Source organism: Falco rusticolus, chromosome 11 (assembly GCF_015220075.1).
Source record: "Falco rusticolus isolate bFalRus1 chromosome 11, bFalRus1.pri, whole genome shotgun sequence".
Taxonomy (NCBI): domain Eukaryota; kingdom Metazoa; phylum Chordata; class Aves; order Falconiformes; family Falconidae; genus Falco; species Falco rusticolus.
This window is the reverse complement of record NC_051197.1, coordinates 16,631,769-16,650,917: the sequence shown is the minus strand read 5'-3', so window position 1 is coordinate 16,650,917 and position 19,149 is coordinate 16,631,769. Positions and strand designations below refer to the sequence as shown.

The 19,149-nt window shown below is 46.7% G+C and overlaps 1 protein-coding gene across 2 annotated transcripts in view; it reads left to right on the top strand.

Moving 5' to 3' along the window:
- Positions 1-14,009: 14,009 nt before the first annotated feature.
- Positions 14,010-19,149, top strand: part of SYDE2 (synapse defective Rho GTPase homolog 2) — a 30,504-nt gene continuing 25,364 nt past the window's right edge. Inside the window, exons 1-2 of one of the 2 annotated variants that reach the window (XM_037404586.1) lie at positions 14,010-14,255; positions 17,735-18,463. In XM_037404586.1, the coding sequence (XP_037260483.1) occupies positions 14,147-14,255; positions 17,735-18,463 (838 nt within the window). In that variant the 5' untranslated portion in view covers positions 14,010-14,146. Of the gene's footprint in view, positions 14,256-14,476; positions 15,366-17,734; positions 18,464-19,149 lie in introns of those variants that run through there. The other variant, XM_037404587.1, reaches the window with a different exon arrangement.

Sequence of the window (19,149 nt, the reverse complement as noted above, 5' to 3'; positions counted from 1 at the left end):
ACAGCTGTTGAGCCGGTAAAGTACGTAGCTGGCAGAAAGATGCACGGCCCCATCGGCAAAACCATCCAACGGACCACTGGGCAAATGAAGCCCTACAATAATTTTTGCTGGCTTTCCAGCTGTGCTGCCCCAGTAGAGAGTGCTTTTGTTTACTGCTGGCATAAAGCCTGTTGGAATTTGCGGTACTGCTTTCAACTACGGACCCTGATTTTCTTCTGATTGTCTTTCTAATACTTGATTAAGTGTCTCTTGAAACAGTACATGTCTATTTTGGTTGCTTTCTTGATACCTTGCTCTAGATTTTCTTCGTACTACAAAGGCATTTCAGACAGGTTTTGCACTATAAATTTCACATAATTTTTGAATGCTGTCTGAGGAGAGTTACCATAATATTTCCTCTTTCAAAAATAGTCCTTACATTGATGGATCACAATGGAAAAAATATTTGGCAAACACAATTTTAGTTGAGTGTGTTTGTCCGCAACAAAGCAGTGAAAACCAGTACGAAAATAATGACTGGTGAAATGTCATGCTAAACTTCTATTTGGACAAACTAATTATCGAGTTTCAAAGTTTCTAGCTTAGTAGAGAAAAGCCCGAGAACAAGGGGTTTATAATCTTGTGATTGAAAGAGTAATGGTTGGGTTACATTTAAGAACACTCCAAAACAGCCTTATTTCTGCAAAGTATCAGTAGAAATCAGCAAAAACATGCAGTTGATCAAGAGAGTTTATAACTTTCTTTCCTATTTTGGGGAAGTGTATAACCCTTTTGAGCAGCTTTACGGTTCATAGCTTCGTGTTCATACAGAGCAAGGACTGCTGTGTAAGCACAGGTGTGGATGGCTCAGGGTGACGTATTTGGAGTTATAAAATGTGATCGATCTCAGGTTTTGCCTTGGCTCCTTGGTTGTGGCATAGCCAAGGGAAAAAACATTTTACCTCATTTTAACAAAAACCCCACAACTAATTCTAAGGAAATTGACAGGATTATAGCAAAAGGCATAATTTCTGAGGGCAGTTTGTCTGGTCATAGAACCAGCCCCAGTGCACTGCGTCCAAGTTTCCTTGGAGCAGGCTTCTGTGGAGGATTGTGTTGCTGCTGTAGTGGGGTAACTCGGGGCAGGATTTAACAGTCAGGCCCTGCAGTTCACTTAGAAGTTAAATTAGCCCTTAAAGGCAACTTTTTTCCTCAGGACTCTTCAGAAGGAATCAGAAGAAACTACCATTATACTTGAGAGAAGAAATGGAGTCCTAGAGATGGAACTGACCCACTCACTGTATGTGTTTAGGTTTTTAATTAAAAGACCTCATTTAAAATTTTCACAGGATTTTGGCAACTTAGGAAGCTGAAAGTTAACAGTCTTGTTTGCTGTGGAAATACCTGATGTGATTTGCCTAAAAGGGCTGAATATGCCATATAGTAGGTGGAAACTTCACTCGCTGCCTGCTTTGCCTGCAGTGAAACGGCAACACTGAGGGCTACACAGTTGTCTTCATGGATTGCTCTGAAATTCAGAGTTTGGTAAGTAGCATGAAGAGGCTTAAGTGAAGCAGTTATTTGATGTTGGGAATATTTTGCAGACCTCGATTTTTTTGTTTTTCCTTTTCATTCTGCAGAAGTCCCATAGATTTTAATAGCATTCTGCAGAACTTGACCTGAAAAACTATCACATTTAGTGATAGCACCCAGGAAACTCTGCAGGATTTTCCATCAGATTTGTTTTATATCCAAGATTATGCATATGCACTTGAGTGTTAAGAACCAGAAACAAAAGTGGCTGGCAAATTGTCTGTCCTGGTACTTGGGAAATAATCCATTTCAGAAGGTCAAATCCATCTTGAACCCGTTTGGTTTTCTCAATTATAGTGCACATCGCTTTTGTTTGTTAGGTAAGTAGCTCTTCTGGTTTTTTAAGACTAAGCAGGTTTACTGGCTCTCCTGGTTAATGCTATAGGGTTGCTGGGAAGCTGTATGTGATATAACCGCTTCAATTCCATTTCTCCTATCATGCTGAAGAATGCTGTTCAGTCTGTACTACATTTACATTAATAAGTCATCTGGGAGAACAGGAGAGTGCCTGTCCCGTGAGCCAGGCAGTGCTGCGGGCTGGCACTGCTTTGCCCCCATAGGCACCACGCTCAGCAGCAGTCCAAGTGCATTAAATGCTCCTGGAGTGCATCTTTCTGGTTCGGGCTTTGTCTGAAAGGAATCCAGCTGATGCACTCTGAAAACCAAAGCAGAGTCTGCCGGGCCGATAGGGAGAGTCACTTCAAAAGCAGCCTCCCGATCCAAACCGAAATACTTGTGCAGTCACACCCCACCTGAGCCAGGAGCACTGCACGCGTGGCACCCGGGTGTCTGCGGGACACACCTCTGTGCCCAAAACATGCCTTGCTGGGAAAAACACCGCTGTGTTCAAGGTTTGTGCTCTTGGTACCATGCCAGTGTTGCCTCCTAAATGTAGCTTTTTTCCTCACCTTAGATTTTTTTTATTATTATTAATTGATTCCCTGGATCTTGTATTAAGTACAAGGGGTGGTGGAGAATGGGCGCAAGGGTAAATTGCAGCACTGATCATTGCTTATCTGTTTCCAGACTGGTAACATTTCTCTTTAGAGATGCTGCATTAATTCCTGCAAGAATCTATACATGTGTATGAAGCTCAGCAATGTATGAATTCCACTCAATGAAAATTCTGTTGGATATGAAGCTAATCACATGTGAATTTACATTGCCATGGGCCATGGCATGGAGCCTCTGGTTCTTGATAGAGAATGAAGCCTTGTTGTGCACTTAGCAGTAGCGTAAGGACAGTGATTTGTGGATTTTAACTCCTAGAAAGAATGGGTCCCTTTCCCCTCCCTTTGCTTCCTTTGCAGGAAAACTTAACTAGCATCTGAATTTAGCAAGCTTACAAAAGCATTTTTTCATTTCAGTATAGATGTCTCAAAAGATTAATTTCTCCTTGAGGACATTTGGGCAAGGTGGCAAGAGAGATTGATCATTTCCAGATGCTCTTTGCTGATAGGCAAAGAAAAATTCTGCTTCAGGTTAACATTTGTGAGTTTATTTAAAAAAAAAATAAAAAATTGTATGCAAATCTGACAGGGAGACCGCAAGCCAGTACAACAAGCATATTAAAAGTGCCTGAGATGCATAGATCTGCGTTGTCATAGCTGCATTAATAAGATGGGGCTTGGCCCTGCTGAATAAGCTGAAAGCATTTGGAGCTTCCCTCTCTGTATGTAGCTGGCAAGCAGAGGAGATGGATGTACTTTTCAGACAGAAACACAGATGCCGTGTTCCCCATGCTTTACAGTAGACGATTGGCTCAGCAGTGTTTGCTGAACCAGACGTACAAAAATACATCATTCACCTTTTCTTTGATGCTTTGGGTACGTTTCCTAATGGGACTCCTAAACATTGCACACTAAGTGCTGGCAAGACTTGGCATAGCGAACGACAAGTAGTTTGACTTTGGGCTTCTGGGGTGTGCTCTGAATTAGCGAAGCAGGGAGAGCTGATGTCTTATGTGTTATCTGAGAAGATACCCAGTCAGAGAGAATGGTTGTGCATTGGCATCCTGCTGGCCACACTCTCTTTTGCCTCCCCGCAGAGCGTGAGCAGCGTTGGCAGCTGCAGTCACTACCGCTGGCACAAGAAATCAATGCTTGCTTTGATACTGGCTCTCTTGCCTGGCAGGAGTCTCCAATGGTTACAGCGTGAGGACTTCTTAATGGGGAAAGCTGAGCATCAACCAGTCCTGTAGGAGACCCTGATGCCTGGGAAGAGCAGATTCTTTTTCAGTTGGTGCAGATCTCTAAGGCAACAGCAGCCCCCGCACTGAGCACAGGGAGTCACAGGGCTCACGTCTGTTGGCGGTGAAGGAAATGCCTTCTTGGGAAGCTGTCCTTCCTAATGTCCATCCATAACAATTGTTGTCCTTCTCAACTGATGTTTGGAACCAGAAACGCCAGTGGAGACCGGGATGCTTTTGTGAGTCAGGGACTGGTTTTCACGGGGTGGGCAGAGGTGGGGGCAGCCAGCGGGACCAGCCGCGCATGCTGCTGCTGGTGCGCATCAGACCCTGGAGACACGGGCTCCTGCTGAAAGGATCGCTCAGTAAACCTGTCTCTGTTCAGATGCTGCTGACTGGTTTCACTAACTGACCACCGAAGAGGCCAATACACACATTGTAGCTCCCTAGGGAGGGCTCTGCTCCTGTGTGTGGCAAAGCTCACGGCCCTGGCAGCGTTACAGCCAAAGCCACAGAGAGAGGCGTGTGAGGGCTGCGGTAGCGGTGAGGACTGGGGACAGTAAAGTCCTGCTTCAGGTAATGAACCTTCTATGGAGCTGTGTCACGGTGCTTGCCCCAAAACCCCACAGTGAGCTCAGCTGTGGCAGAGTAAGTGAGGGTAAGGAGGGGATGAGGGGAAGGGAGGAAGTAAAACCAGGGGTATCGCTCTCTGGGGTTGTTCAGGTAAAGCAGGTAAATATCTAAGAGTTTTCATTAAGCCCATTTGCTGTTTAGAAAGGAAAAATTGCTGGCTTAGGGCATTAATTCATTTCTTGTGTTTCAGAAGCAGGCGAAGTGGAGGGGGAAGATGATTCTGAGTCAAATTTTTGGAGTGTTTTCTGTGAGTGCGGGATGTTGGTGGGAGGAAGGGGCAGGACTGGGGAAGGAAAAGGAATGTAACAGGTTTTGTCCATAAAGAAGGAAAACATGCTGTGCAAGCCAGGGTGTTCAATCCTAAGACAAGTTGTTAATGATATCTCGGCGTAAAAGCTCTGAGACTCAATACTGGAGTTAACAAAGCATCAGCTTTACTGCACCAGTAGCACTGCTGAAACAAACTGTCGGGTTTGGGGTTGTTAATAGAGCACAGGAGGCAGTCTTTGGTGCTTGCTTAGGGCTCTTTTCCCCCTAAATACTTAGTAGTGAACACATATGAAGACCTGAAGAGACACATGTGTGTGTCCCCACACACATGTACCTTTCCCAGCCTTCAGGCTTTGACCTGCCAACAGTTGCCTGGACAGGGTCCTGTCTGTCGCAGAAGTGTGTAACGCGTCAGCTCAGAAAGGCTGCAAGCTTGGAACAGGGTCTTAGCACACAATTTAGCCTGTGAGACCTGATGAACTATACGTGTGATCAGAATATGTGATGTGGGGATACATCTTCCGAAGGGATGCTAAAACTGGCAGCTCTGCAGCTTGACCTGATTTTTCTTTGTTGCTGGTGGTAAAGGCAGAAGCCACTACACAGTTAAAATCTGTTTTGTTGTGTTTGGTCGGTTGAGTTTTATTTTGAGGAGGAGTGGGATAATTTTAGTTCTTCAGAACTAAAAATTAGATCAAAATCCTGGCAGCCGTTCAAGATAAATGAGCAACCTTGCAATAAAGGGGTTTCTGTCACCTTGGAAACAACAGTTCAGAAAAGCCAGTTGGAGTTAATTTTAGTTTCAGACTTCCCTCTGCCCTTGTCCCTCCCATGCAAATTTGGTTTGTACACTCAGTGTATCCGGTTTAGCGATGTTTCTTTTCTATGTAGACGGGGAATTTGCCAGGCAAAACTGGAAGAACACTGAAAATTACTTCACACCTGATATTTCAGAACAGAAACTGGTGTTTGGAAACACACAAAGTTAACCTCATTGAAAAATAGATCTAAAAAAATCAGTCTTTTTAGATCTTCACAGCTCAATGTAAAAAATCCAGAAGTTGAAATACTTGGTTTTTACATACTGATGAGTCTTTTTATTCTGGAGAAAAATGTGGCATTTGGGAACAAACTTGAGCAATGAGAAGGAAGGTTGGGGGGTTAAACAAAGAAAAGTGACTTTGAAAAATGGATGTAATCTAGTAAATATACATGGTCTTTCAGAACCCCACCTTCGTGACATCTATCTGAAATTTGTTGTATTAGAAGGCTGTGGGTCTTTGTTGTGGACGTTACACAGGCATGGCTGGAAACTCAAGTAATTAGAGATTAGGATAAAGTAGTGCTTCTATCTGCTAAAGAATGTAAATATTTTGAATATTTTCAATAGCTCACACTTCTCAACAACAGATCTCACCTGAAGAGTGCCCTTACTGTGAGGGCCCACTAGAGAAGCCTTTGTAGACTTTCCCGTCTACTTGATTGAAATCAGCTGAGATACAAGGACTTTCCACTCCCACTCAGAAAATATTTCAAAGTGAAAAGTAAATAGATTTTCAATTCTTTGAAAGATTAAATCGCATTTAAATATATATTTTATTGTCCAGGTAACACTCCTGGAAACTCAGAGGAACCGATGAAGGACTGGATGACACCCCCTGTGACAGCATCTGGTGTCACCTGTGCCTGCTGTGCGGTCTGTTAGGCTGGATGGGAAGAGATGCCACCTAGGACAATGTGCCATGGTCTGAGCAGCCACAGAAGACTAGCAGGGCATTACACTAATACATCACGTGACACATGACTAGATAGAATAGTGGACTAACATTTGGGTTAAATATTTGGAAATGCTTCCTAACCACATGATTGGTGAGACTGTCGGGATAATAGGACCATATAACTTAAGATATTTAAAACGAGATTGGTCTGAATATGGGCAAACAAGAAGACGTGCGATTAAGGGAGCACGCATGAGATTATAGATCTGTTTTTCTTCACCTCCATTTTCTTGGATTAGGCTGTGCCTCCCAGGGGTGACTGAATGTTGTAATGAACATAAGAGAAGCTTGACTGTGCCATCTTCCCATCAGCTGCTGTATTTTTGTCATTCCTTGTTGTCACAGCAGTGAGTGAGTGTTGGGAGCAAGCTGTCAGCAGACAGTAGGCAGCAACCCTGGCAAGTCTGCAAATGGGGGACTTCGGCTGGAGCCGGCAGGATCCAGTACTAATCTTCTCCTTGCTTCGTTGTTTTTTACAAGTCAAGAAAGCTCATCAGGTCAAAACACATGCTCCATAGTGGCTGGCCTAAGTAGGGAAACTTTTTTTCTATGGTGAAACACAGTCTTACTCTGTTCTACTTGATAGGTGTGCTCCAGGAGATGCAAAAAAACTCTGGGGTTCACCTGTGTAGCTATACAAGAATGCTTTTCTAGTTTTCAGCCACTGTGCTGAAGCGGTGTTGTTCAGATTCTGCAGACAAGCCGGGTATGAGCATGCTAATGCATGCACAGACTTCATTGTCATAGTTTCTTACCATTAACTTATCTGATTGCTCCATTTGATGCACACACAACAGAAAGAAGAGAGTATTTCACATATGAAATTCCACAGATCTCTCAGCAGCCTGAGGTGATATGCTGGGTTTCTAAGGCTTCTTTTCCCCATATTTTTGCTTTGTAATATCCAGGATAACTATTATAAAATGATCATATATGCACACATAGAAAGTTTTTTTACTAATAAAATTACTTACCTTGCACAAAAGAGCAGAATAGACTAGATCCTTTCAACACATGAAAGTCATTGGCAGATTTTGGCTACAGAAACAACATGAGTTACTTAAAATTTAAGATTATAAAAACACATCTTTAAGGCATCCCTGTGATTATTTTAAGTACTTTGAGCACAGTACACTATATACACTTCTTAAAAAGGATCACCCTTGCAATTTAAGGACTTTTTCACTTCCCTTTTTAAATACTGCCTTTCCTTTTACAGCATTTAGAAGTACTCTGTACTTCACTCTGACTTGAAATGCAGAGTTTTGAGGCTGAGGATTTAAAAACCAGTTTGCTATTTCTAATGGTGAAAGTAAGGAACTTTAAGAAAGTGGATTCCCCTATGAATATATTAAATGTGTTCCCCCATTCTGGCATTTTGTTGGTTGTTAGTAGGTGATTGGAAGCCATTCAGGATATTCTTCTTACAGCATTTATTCTTCTTACAGTGTTTAAGTTTTGCAGGATTTTTAATAAGTACATTTTGCATATGCAGCATGTTTTAGGACCCTGTGCATAATGGGATTTATGGTAGATGTACCTTGCAACATCTCCTGGACTCTGTTGTGTGGACTGGCAGACCCTGGGCTGTGCTAAGGGTCTGTCGGTCGGTACAGCACTCCCCTACAACATTAACTGGAGCTGCTACAGGACACAGCTCAAAAACTTCATGACTCTAGCTAGTTAGGGGATGAGATTCACAAATATTGTGTTTAATCCAAATTTGGATTAATAGCCAAATACTGTGAGAGACCAAACGATGGCACAGACTTTGTGAAGGCACAAGGCCAAGAGGAAGGATGTCCCACAGGCGGATGTGGGTGAGAGCCAAGAGCTTTACTTCTCCCCTGCAGAAAGCAGGGGCAGAAACGGCAGGACTGCAAATGTGGTCCTGGCCTAGAGAGATAGGACAAAACAGACAGAGAAATGCTTATTTAGTGATTTCAGTTCCTCTGTAGAGGATATCCTAGTGTTTTGAGCATAAATCTGAATGCATCTTTCTTTTGCCCAAACATTTTACACTCTTTGTCGGTGTTTATTTTCTCTTCAACCAAGGTGGAGTGTCACCCGTCTGCTGGTTTTGCCTCCATGTTAGGAGAAGGTAATGGTGATGATGGTCATGATACTGACTATTTTTACCGCATGGGTAATGCTTTGACTTCTTTGTATCCAAAATACTTTGGTATTTTTAGCATATCTTCAGTGAGACTGGCACCCTACCATAGCACTGGCATGCTGTAAGATTGCAGCCAGAGGTGGTAATGACAGCCCTGAAGTTCAGTAACATGTTTTGAAAAGCTCAGAGGGATGTTAGCTTGCATTCTCTAAAAAGACAAATACCAACTTAAAAAAATAAGTGCAAGATACTAAAAAGAGCATGAATTACTGTCTGTTTAAACAAAGCACAGAAGGCAGAGCCATGAATGCTCCTGCTGCTTAACTTAGCTGATAGCTATGAGCAGAAGTATTTCTACAACACCGCTTGTTTGAATCTAGGCTAACCTTACGTGGTTCTTAAAATCCTATCCTGTTTAACTTTAATCACACCTTAACAAGGCAAGTAGACCATGCCACTGGAGCAATGGGCTCAGCACTTCACATCCAGGCAGGGTAGCCACCATCCTGATGCTACAAGTCACATTGCCAGAGCCCAGGCGGCCCATGCCACAGGAGTCAGAGAGGAACTGGTGGTGGTGGTGCCTTCTTAGAGGTCCATTACCTCTTTGTGAGGAGGCACCTTGTTTGGCTGGACACGGCCCAGCACCAGCAACGCAGGGGTGGTGCACTGGGTATAAGATCTTGACTGCAGTGCCTCTTAAAGCAGTTCTGGATTAAGGAGGTTTCTGACAAGGATGCGCTCTAGAAGGGAGTTGATGGTCTGAGCCAAACACTTGACTGCTCTTGGAGGCTCTAAAATTTGCTTTTAAAAAGTGCAACCCCAACTGCAAATGGTTTCAGACTGGGGAGCAGATGGTGGAGCCGTGTTGGTAATGAACACCTTCAGCTTTGTTCAGCCTGTTGTCTAGCTACCTCCTCAGGTTTAGAATATAAATGTTTCTTTCTCCCATTAGTTTGTCTTCCTAAGAAGATAATCAGCTGTATCCTGGACCCTCTGGGCCTCTGGGGTGCCTCGGCTGGCCAGTTCAAAATAGGGTCTGGGGGTAGAAAAGGTATGGATGACTGTAGTGGTGTCTGCATCTGAGAGACATCAGTCATTTGGCAGGCTGGGGATAATGCACACGGCTGTTACCGCCTGATAGAGTTTCATGGGACTCTTGTTTCAGTCCATTTCGATGTCAGGAAGGCAGACGCTTTCAATAAAAAGAGTGCTCACAGATTTTATTGGGGCATTCAAATGCTTCCAGTTCCCAGCTGTCATCAGCTCCGCTTTAGTCATATAGTTGTCACTTTATCCCCCTGTCTGCGACAGGTCTTGAGAGAGGAAAGACACCGATTTGCAAAGCTTTGATGAAAAGGAGACTCATTCACGTTTCCAGGCACTTTTAGTTTTACTCACACAAATGAATCTCACTGAAGTAAAATAAGGTATATCTTTGCACAGTTACATCCTAAATTAATATGTAACTTTTATTTCTGAGGACAGACATCTGAAGACATCTTATATGCTGTGAGGGATGGAATTTTCTGAAGTCAGACCAGAGCAGTTCAAAACTGAGCGTGCACGCAAACAAAAGCCTGTGTCCTTAGGAAAGCACAGCTTCTTCAGCGTATCTGCTGGGGCAGAGCTGATCTCTGACACTGTCAGCAAGGCTGTAAAGGTTACTCTTCAGTCTTTTATTAGGAACTAATTATCTGCGTAATTTCTTCATTCAGCTATATCAGTGCCCAAACACTGCCACCTATGCAGCAGCTTCTTCACTCCGGGGATGTCATTCTCATTGATGCACTTTTTTTTGCAGCTTAAGTTTGACTTTTTTGCTTGCACAGTCATTCACAATTCTCACGTCATCAACTCAGAAAAGATTAATTGATTGGCGAAATCTCAGTCTGTTAATAAGAAAAACTTTTAAAAATGCTTCTCTTTGTACCTTCAGAAGAATACTGCTTTCTATTTGTTTAAAGTCACACCATTTAACCGGTCCTAAATATTTGCCAATCTCCTAATAAGAAGCCTCTTCGAGTGGATGCAGGCTCTAGTCCCATCGTCTTGAAGTAGCTTCTACTTTTTGCAGAAGGCTGAGTAAAAGGACTCGCGTTCAGCAGTGTGTGCTTTGCAGCTCCTGAACAAAACAGGCTGAGCTGAAAACAAAAGCTCAGCTTTGACTCTTACTCCACTGGCTCAAGTTAGTTCCAGCCAGATCCTTAATGTTATTTTATCTGCAGGGTTGTGGGGTTTTTTTTGTGTGAGATCAATGCCAACTCTATTGGGCAAATACGGGATGCATAGGGATTTAAAAAATATCCAGCTGCCAACAAGAAAAAGTGCTTTGTAACCACAGTTTGGAATGGAAACAATTTTCTAAGATACAGATCAAACTGTGTTTATAGACTCAACTACTGGCAGCTTTTCACCGAGCTATTTCCTGTGTGCCTATTGCATAGAGGAATAATCTAAATGCTTAAGCTAACATTTAAAACCGTATAGAACATGAAGAAAATACTGTGTGAACCAGCAAAGGAGACACAATGATGATGAATTTTCTTTTGTTTCCGTAGCTAATACTCATGGGAGAAGGCAGTACTCCACACCAAACATCACCGCCCCAGTTCTTTGCAGGATTTGGTCCTTACTCTGGCTAGCAGCGACTTTTACTGAAATGGCTTTAATTGCTAAGAGAAAGTATCCAGGTAACAAAAATTTCCAAAAATGCCACCTGAATAAAAAGAACTTGCTAAAAGTTACATACAGTTACTTCAAGTGCAGTAAGTTGTTATTCATTAGGGAGCTAATTCAGACAGTCTAAAGCACAGGTAGACAGGAGGAATCTGATTTCCCATTAGAACAGGTGGGAAATCTGCAGGTGTGGAGATGACAGTGAAGGTAGGCATAGACTTCTTTTGTTCACTCAATTTGAAATGGTTGCAACAACTTTTTCTTGCAGAAACAGCCCAGAGATCATCTGCTAGCTGTTTTGAATATTTTCAGTGGGTTTTAACGGAGCAGATTCCCTTTTCCAGACTTCAAATGCATGCCCTTTGGTTCAGGCATACATTTGCTGGTGGCACAGCTAACCTCCTGATAACATCAGTAAGGTCAGCGTAGTTGAGCTGTGATGCCCATGCAGAATTTTACCGGGGATTTTGTCACTGATGTTCTGCTCAGCTGGACTTCTTTCCTTCTACCCAAACCATGTGCGAGCTAGGGAGAATGGCAGTTCCAGTACAAGGAAAGGTTTTGAGTTGGGAGAGTAATATAGGTTGAACGGGAGCTCTGGAGGTCCTCTGGTCAGCCCCAACACAGAGCAGGAGCTGTGTAGGTGAGCTTGGCCAGGGCCAGCCAAGTTTTCAGTGTCTCCAAGGTGGAGTTCCCACAGCTTTTCTGGGCAACCTGTTTCAGCATCTGACTATACTATGAACACCACCACCACCACCAAAAAACCCCCAACATCAAATATGTTTATACTTTTGTTCTTTGACTGTATCCTTGCAGATCAGGACTGCAGTGCTGGAAGGTATAGTAAAAGGCTGACTTTTTCATACTGATTCCAGCCTGGAAATCAAAGGGGTTTTTGGGAATGAAAGCTTAACCACTCAAACGGGTAGGATCAGGTTGGAGGAGGCGGCGCTGGGCTTTGCCTGGGCCCATAGGTAAAAAAGGAAATGTAGCTATGAATTGATCTGCTGGAGGCAGATGCATTAATTGTGCACAGTGAGTGCACTGTCAGAAAAGCACTGACAGTTTTGGTTTTATGCATTTCTTGCCTGCTGCTTTGCCTGAGATGCTGCTCCTAACCCAGCCCACGCATGCTGTGATGCGGCTGTCAGAGGGGCAGGATGTGACCACGCAGGAACAGGGGCCAGGCAGAGCTGTTGGGCCTTGCAGCTCCTCACCTGCACAGTAGTGAGCGTTGGGAGCCTCAGCCACCACCATCTCACCTGATTTTTCCCAAACAAAGGCATTCTGGAATGGTTTTACATCTTGCTCCTAAAATGGTACACAGATATTTCCCAATATGTGTGTTTAAAGGAGTGCAAATGGTTTCAAAAGACAGGATGGCAGAATGGCATTTCAAGTTGTTGCAATGTGACGTAGGATAACTATTGGGAGATTTATTTTAGATGAAGAGAAATCATAACTACTCTGTAATGGGCTTTTCTACATTGTAGAAGTACAGGTATTACTGGGTTACTACTGGTGGTGTCTCACATATAAACATTCAAAATTTTAACCTAATTTTGTTCTTCAGGAAGATTTCCTTTCAAATGATTGAATCATTAAACCACCCTCAAAAATTGTTAAGAGGGGAAATCTGTGAATGTGTGTGAATTTGTGAGCTGCCGTGGTTTTCCCCAGGACCAAATGAGCGCTTCCTTTGGCCCACTGCGGGGCTGGCCGTGTGCCGGGGGTGCTGTGCTCGGGTGCGGGAAGGCTGCATCCCACCTGCCACTGACGGGTAGGAGACGGCGAAGGAGACCCACCGCGAGATAGGCGTGTTGCAGATCGCTTGTAGGACGTGTCGTATCCTACAGGTTGCAAAACATATTCCTGAAGCTGCTTATAACAAAACGAAATGCAGGAGGCACGGACCCATGGAAGTGTTCACCAATGAAAGGTGCTGCAGCACTTTATCTGGGTACAAAAATCAGCGACGTGCCGTTCCATTCCCCAGGGCAGGTTTCGGGGCTGTGCACTTGCTAATGGAACTGATGTTCGATGCAGCTGAGCAAGACGCACACAAACCCCGAATTTTCGCCCGCGTCAGCAGCCTGTGCAGCATCCATGCTGCCCTCATGCCACGTGTCTTCCACCTGTGTGGCATTTCGGTTGGAACACTAGAGTGGCCACCACCGAGGCCAACCTCGCCCCCGCGTTGCTGGCACTGCTCTGGGCAAAGGCTCTCGGAGGGCCAGCCGTGCTGCCCGGAGCGGCCTAAAGTCCTGCCGGGGAGCGGGGCTGCCGCAGCACGGCCTGAGCCCAGAGGGGAGAAATTAGCTCGCAGCCTACAGATTGGTTTCTTGGGGGGCAATTACCGTGAGGGGGAAAGCAGCATTTAAAACGTGGATCCCCAGCGCTGTGGCGGGGCAGACCGTGCGCACGGTGACGGAGGATGCCCGGGTGCAGCCCGGCAATGGTGGCTCACGGGCTCGGGCGACCGTGCCCGGGGCAGCCCGGCCACCTGCCCGCGGTGACCCCAGGTGCTCAGGCCGCCACCGGCAGGCACAGCGGGCCCCCAGCCCCGCACCGTAGGGGCCGGGTCCCCTCCGGCGGGCCGGGGCGGCACCCCTTCCCCTCCGCGCCGCAGGGGCCGTCCCGGGCGGTGCAGCCCCCGCCGCGGCAGCGGGCGCCCCTGGGGCGGGGCGGGGCGGGGCGGGCGGCGCCCCCCGGCGGGCATGCGCAGTGCGCGCCGCCCTCTCACCCCGCTCAGCTATGCCAAGTATGTGCGCGGCGGAGCCGGGGCCGGGCGCGCGGAGCCACGCCGCCATGGGGCAGCGCGGCCCAGGGCTGCCGCCGCCGCTGCGCAGGGGGGCTGCCGGCTCCCGCGGGCCGGGGGGCAGCGCCCGCTGAGGGCGGCAGCACCCAGGTATGGCCGACCCGCTCCGCAGGACGCTCTCCAAGCTGCGGGGCAGGAGGTCCCAGCGCGGCGCGGCGGCGGGCGCCGGGCACCGCCACGGCGGGATCTGCGCCCCGCAGGGTAAGTGTGCGCCGCCGGGCCCCGGCTGTCCGCCCGCCCGCGGCCACCCCTTCGCCAGCCGAGCGGCCGGTGCCCCCGCCGCCCAGGGACTCGGAGCCCCGGGGCGCGCCGTGCCCGCTCCCCGGGGAGCCGCGGGCCGGGGCCGCCCCTGGTCTCGGCTCTCGGGCCGGCCCGCAGCGGTAGCGTCGTCGCGGCAGTAACCGCTCTTCCTCTCGGGGTGAGGGCTCCCGCAGCGGAGCCGGCTCCGGGCTCGCACCCGCGCCGTGCGGGAACCGCCGCGGCTCCCTGCCCCGCCGCCGCCTGCGGCTCCTGCGCGCTGCTTGGCTGGCTTCTCGAGGTGCATTTGACGGCTTCCAGAGCGGTGTTGAGTCCTGCTGTAGTTCCCCTTAAACTCCTAATTATTTTATAGTTTTGCTAGAAAACTTAGTGGCGCAAGAAAACGCGTTGAAAATAGCCGCCAGAAGGGCCGGGACTTGTGTCCCGGTGCGGGCAACGCCGGTGCGCGGCGGCGCTTCCCCCGGGCGGGGCGGGGGCGGCCGTCGCCCCCTTGGGCTTCACACGCGGCGCCTCCGCGTTCGGACCGTGCCGCTGTTGTTACCGCAATGGCTTAGCTTTTCAGTGTATTTTTAAATTTTTTAAATGCATTTAAGTTTCCGTAGGTAGAGGGGAAGGTGAAGGGGGCACCCGACTCCTTAAATACTGCATCGAAGCCTCTTGGGAAGGAACCGTTGTCGCGTTCTGTATTTGCACGGAGGTCTGGGCTGCCTTTTTAGCATATGTTAAATATATTAAAGTACAAATAGACAGTAGGCAGCGTTCTTCTGAGTGAAACTTTGCTCCAGAACAAAAACTCCGTGCCTGACCTGTGTATCTCTGAAAGCTTTGTATTTATTTAAAATTGGCTCGTTACTGTAACATCTAACGACCTGGAAAACTCACTCTGTGATACTGAACCGCTGGTTGTGCAGATACTTGCATGTGAAACAGTTTGTTACTAAAATAAACACAGGCATAAGGGCTTTCAGGAGCAGGGCCAAGTTCGAGCAGAGGGGAAGCAACGCTTGCAAATATTGCTATCGCCTGCAAAAACTGCAGCTGGAAGATGTATGGGTAAGTGCATCATTTAGAAGAGATTCAGTGAACACTTCCAATCGATGACCTCTGTCAGCACGTTGGCTGGGTGGGAGACTGAGAAGGGCTGCTTTTGGGTACGTGTGGTAGCTGGCGTGTCTCTGCAAGCAGTAGGATTACGGGAGTGTGCTGGAGGTGCTTGCTTATTAATGTTTCTGTGGTAAGCTTTTGCGGATGGTTTGTTATCGAGGTACCCGGATGCATGTTGAAAACAAAGGTGAACTTGCTCTGTGCGTTTGCTGTGGCTGGGACCAAAGGGCAGCCAGAGGCTGATGCCAGATGTGGCACTGGGTATATATTTAGGCACCCTGTACTACTTAGGAGCCTGCCGCTTTGGGAATTGTAGGCTGCCTTAACGGCAGGAGGTTATGTGGAAGGGCCTGCGTGTCTATGCTGAAACAGGACATAATTTTCTTTGTGGAAATATAGCTCTCGGATGCTCCCATCTATTTGTGCCACTGGAGCAGGGGCCGTGCCTTGGGCTGGCCATGCAGAAGTTGGAGGGCTTTGAGGTTGCCGTCACCGGCGGGAGGATGCCTGCCCAAGAGGTCACCGATCCAAACTGACTTCTTGGAAATGCAGCCATAGCCCTGCGCCTGCTGCAGATTGGTTTCCTCTTCTTTTGGTTAGTTCTTATTTGAAAGAGTAGTAAAATTGTGTGAAGGGGAGCCTTTACGGTGGCACGCTTACGTTTCCAGGCTCTGGGTGGGGGAAGGAATACAGCTGCTGCCAAATCACTGAAACTTTGCCAGAGATCTGCGTCCTCAGCCCTGCTTTCACGTTTTCCCTAGATTCTGTTAACATGCTGACTTGGGCCCTAGTGTAGCAAAGCACTTCAGTGAAGGTGTGTACAGGCTTCAAAACGAGCACGGTTAATTTTGTTAGTTCTTTGAACCAAGTTAATTCTTCAGGTAACAAATGGTGTTTATATTGTAGTTTAGCTAAACAAGTAAACCTCACTTTTAAAATAAAATCATTAAATGATGAATCTTTCATCAAATGAAATGATGGTGTTTCAGATCTTATCAAGGATCTCTTCTATCATTAAAAGTACAAACCTAAAAAAAGGGTCGAAGGGAAGGTGTTCAAGTGACAGTCTCGTTCCTGTCTCCCTGTCTACAGTGAACTTGGCTGGCTTTACAGAGCTGCTCCTTGAGTCCTCCAGAGAGGTGCCCGTATTTTAAGATCCATTATTGGTGTGTAAATAATTTTTTGCTGAGAATAATGTTCAAGCAGTATCAAATAGCTGCTTCCAGCTGGAATTTCCAGTTGCAGAGGGCTTCGCATGAAAACAAGTTTTCTGTTTTATGAGAAGGCAGTTATCCTCATTTAGACTTGGTGGCTGAGCAAACCCTGTCTGGGTTGTCCTCCTCCGCGGAGGGTTGGCTGACCTCCATTCCCTGTTTGTAAGTTGGATGCATTTGCAGCTTTCCTTCCAGTCCTAGCGAAGGGGCCGGTGCTTGCTTGGGCGTGAGGTGCTGTCTTCTTGCACCCCCCTGGACGGACTGCTGTGGTGCCCTGCAGCCTGCTGGGGGTACCAGGGGTATGGCACTGCTGCTGGTGGGCTGCTTGGGCGTGCTCAGACACGGGGCCTAAACAAAGTGACTTTTTTGATGCATGATTAAACATTTGGCTGTTGCTTTAAAGAAATTGTGTCAAGTTCTGGGAGCAGTCAGTGGAATTTGATCAGGTGTCGCATGCAGTTTTTGTTGTGTGATAAGGTACTTCAAAACTTCCCAGCATTTCTTCCTCCTGCCTTCCTTTCAAGGTGGTGTGTTTCATTTTATTCCCCACAAATCAGGGGATGCTTCTGTCTTAAGTATAGGATAAAGCTGGTAAGGACAGCCCTTTCTGGAGGTTTTTGTGCAGGAGATAGCCTGACCTTTATTTATATGTAAGTCTAGAAGGGAGGCTGTGTGGGGTTTTTGTAGCCATTTAAGTGGTACATTACATGGAAATCGGGGACTGTTTCTTCATTGATGTAAGTAAACTGGAGAAATACTATGTAGCAACTTTTCAAACCAATTCTACCTGAACTTTGCAGGAAAAAAGCAGCTATTTCTATGTAAGTATGCGTGACCTTTCAGCAGAGCTATCTCACTGCCATTTATATAAATTACATGGTGTTAAAAATACAGCCAAACAAGCCTGACTCTATTAATTATGTACTTGTTCTCCTGTGAGAGGCTGATGTGATCACAAAACTAGATTTCAACTTATCTTTTGTCCTCTCGAATGAGGTCTAATGCAGATGTCTTGTGGCAGCGTATGTGTTCATCTGTCAAAAGCAAAACGATAAACTAAATATTTGTCTTTCCCTCTCTTTTTGCCTTTCTTTCTGGGAACAGATTTAATAGAAAATGTTTACATAGCTTCGAGAAGCAGGAAGGAGCCCAAGTCCCCCCAGGCCAGCGAGGTCCCTGAGCACAAGCCACAGGTGAACAGCGTTACTGTTTCTAAGAAACGCAGCTGGCTACAGCAGAGCACGCACCGACCTCCTCCTCGGGAAGAAGATGACCCCTGTAAGGAAACGCACGGGGCCGTTATCCTGGTACCCAAATCTCCCATCCCGCTGCCTGAGCCTGTGGTGCCACGGGCTCCTTCCACATCCCCAGTGGGGCGGCAGCGCCCCACACGAAGCTGCGCTCCTGTGGGTGCCCTACCAAGCACCGCGAGCCCTGCTGCGCCCAGGAGCGCTGCTTTGGACTTTGGTGAGGATGATGATGCAGATGATGAAGGAGAAATATGGTACAACCCGATCCCTGAAGACGATGAGCCTGATTTGCCAAGGATCTGCCTTTCTATTGTGAATAGCCCTGGTGCTGTGGGCTCCGCGGCTGTTTGGTACCACCCCACCCCTGGGGGTGACTCTGGGATGGCCATGAGTCCCAGTGAGGGTCCCCCACGCTGCACAGAGAGTGTGGGGAGCAGTCGGATGGCTCAGCCTAGCGAAGAGAGTCAGGCTGATGCCGCGCATCCTGGGGAGCACGTGCAGCAGCACTGGCAGAGGTTTGCCTGCAAGGCTCCCAGTGTGCCAGCAGTAGAGGACAATCCTGCCTTTAAGTGCCCTTCAACAGGTAAGAGGCTTCAGGAACATAAAAGTGCCATGTTCTCTGTTTTCTTTTAGAGGAATAATAAACCCTCGTTATGTCTCTTTTCTATTTCTCCCCCTTTTTATCTTTATCAAGCAAACTTGTGGAGTTATCATTTATCAAGCAAAAAGGTGGAAATACATGTCATGTTCATAAAAAAAGACTCAAATTGTGAGACTGATACCTACTAAATGTAGAGCTGCACAGTTTTTTGTCAGTCAGTTTGTTCACGGCATGTCCAGGTGTAGTTGTCCTCTGTGCTCTTGGGCCTCCATCTTGCTGAAGATGAAGGCTTTACAAAGCGAGCTTGCCAAAGGCTGGTAATGTGAGGACACGCTGGCTTTCCTTTGTTAGCTAGTGTCTAACCCTGGCCTTGGATTCCAGCCTCGAAGCTACTTAACGTCTGCATAAGTTTCTTTAACTTGCTGTCTGGGACTTTTTATTAAAGACTTTTTGGAAGACTGTATAAACGCTATTCATCACGTCGCTTTCTGTAATTGCTGTCTTGTTGGCTGTCTCAGGCTAATCTAATAGACTGGAGAGGAGTGGTTTTCACTCTCAGAAGCCAGCCTCTTTGTTTCTTGTTATCTTTGGCTGAGTGTTTGGTAGTCTCATTTCCATAATTCCATTAGCGTGTGAGTTCAACATTTTATTAAAGATTTTTCCCAGTC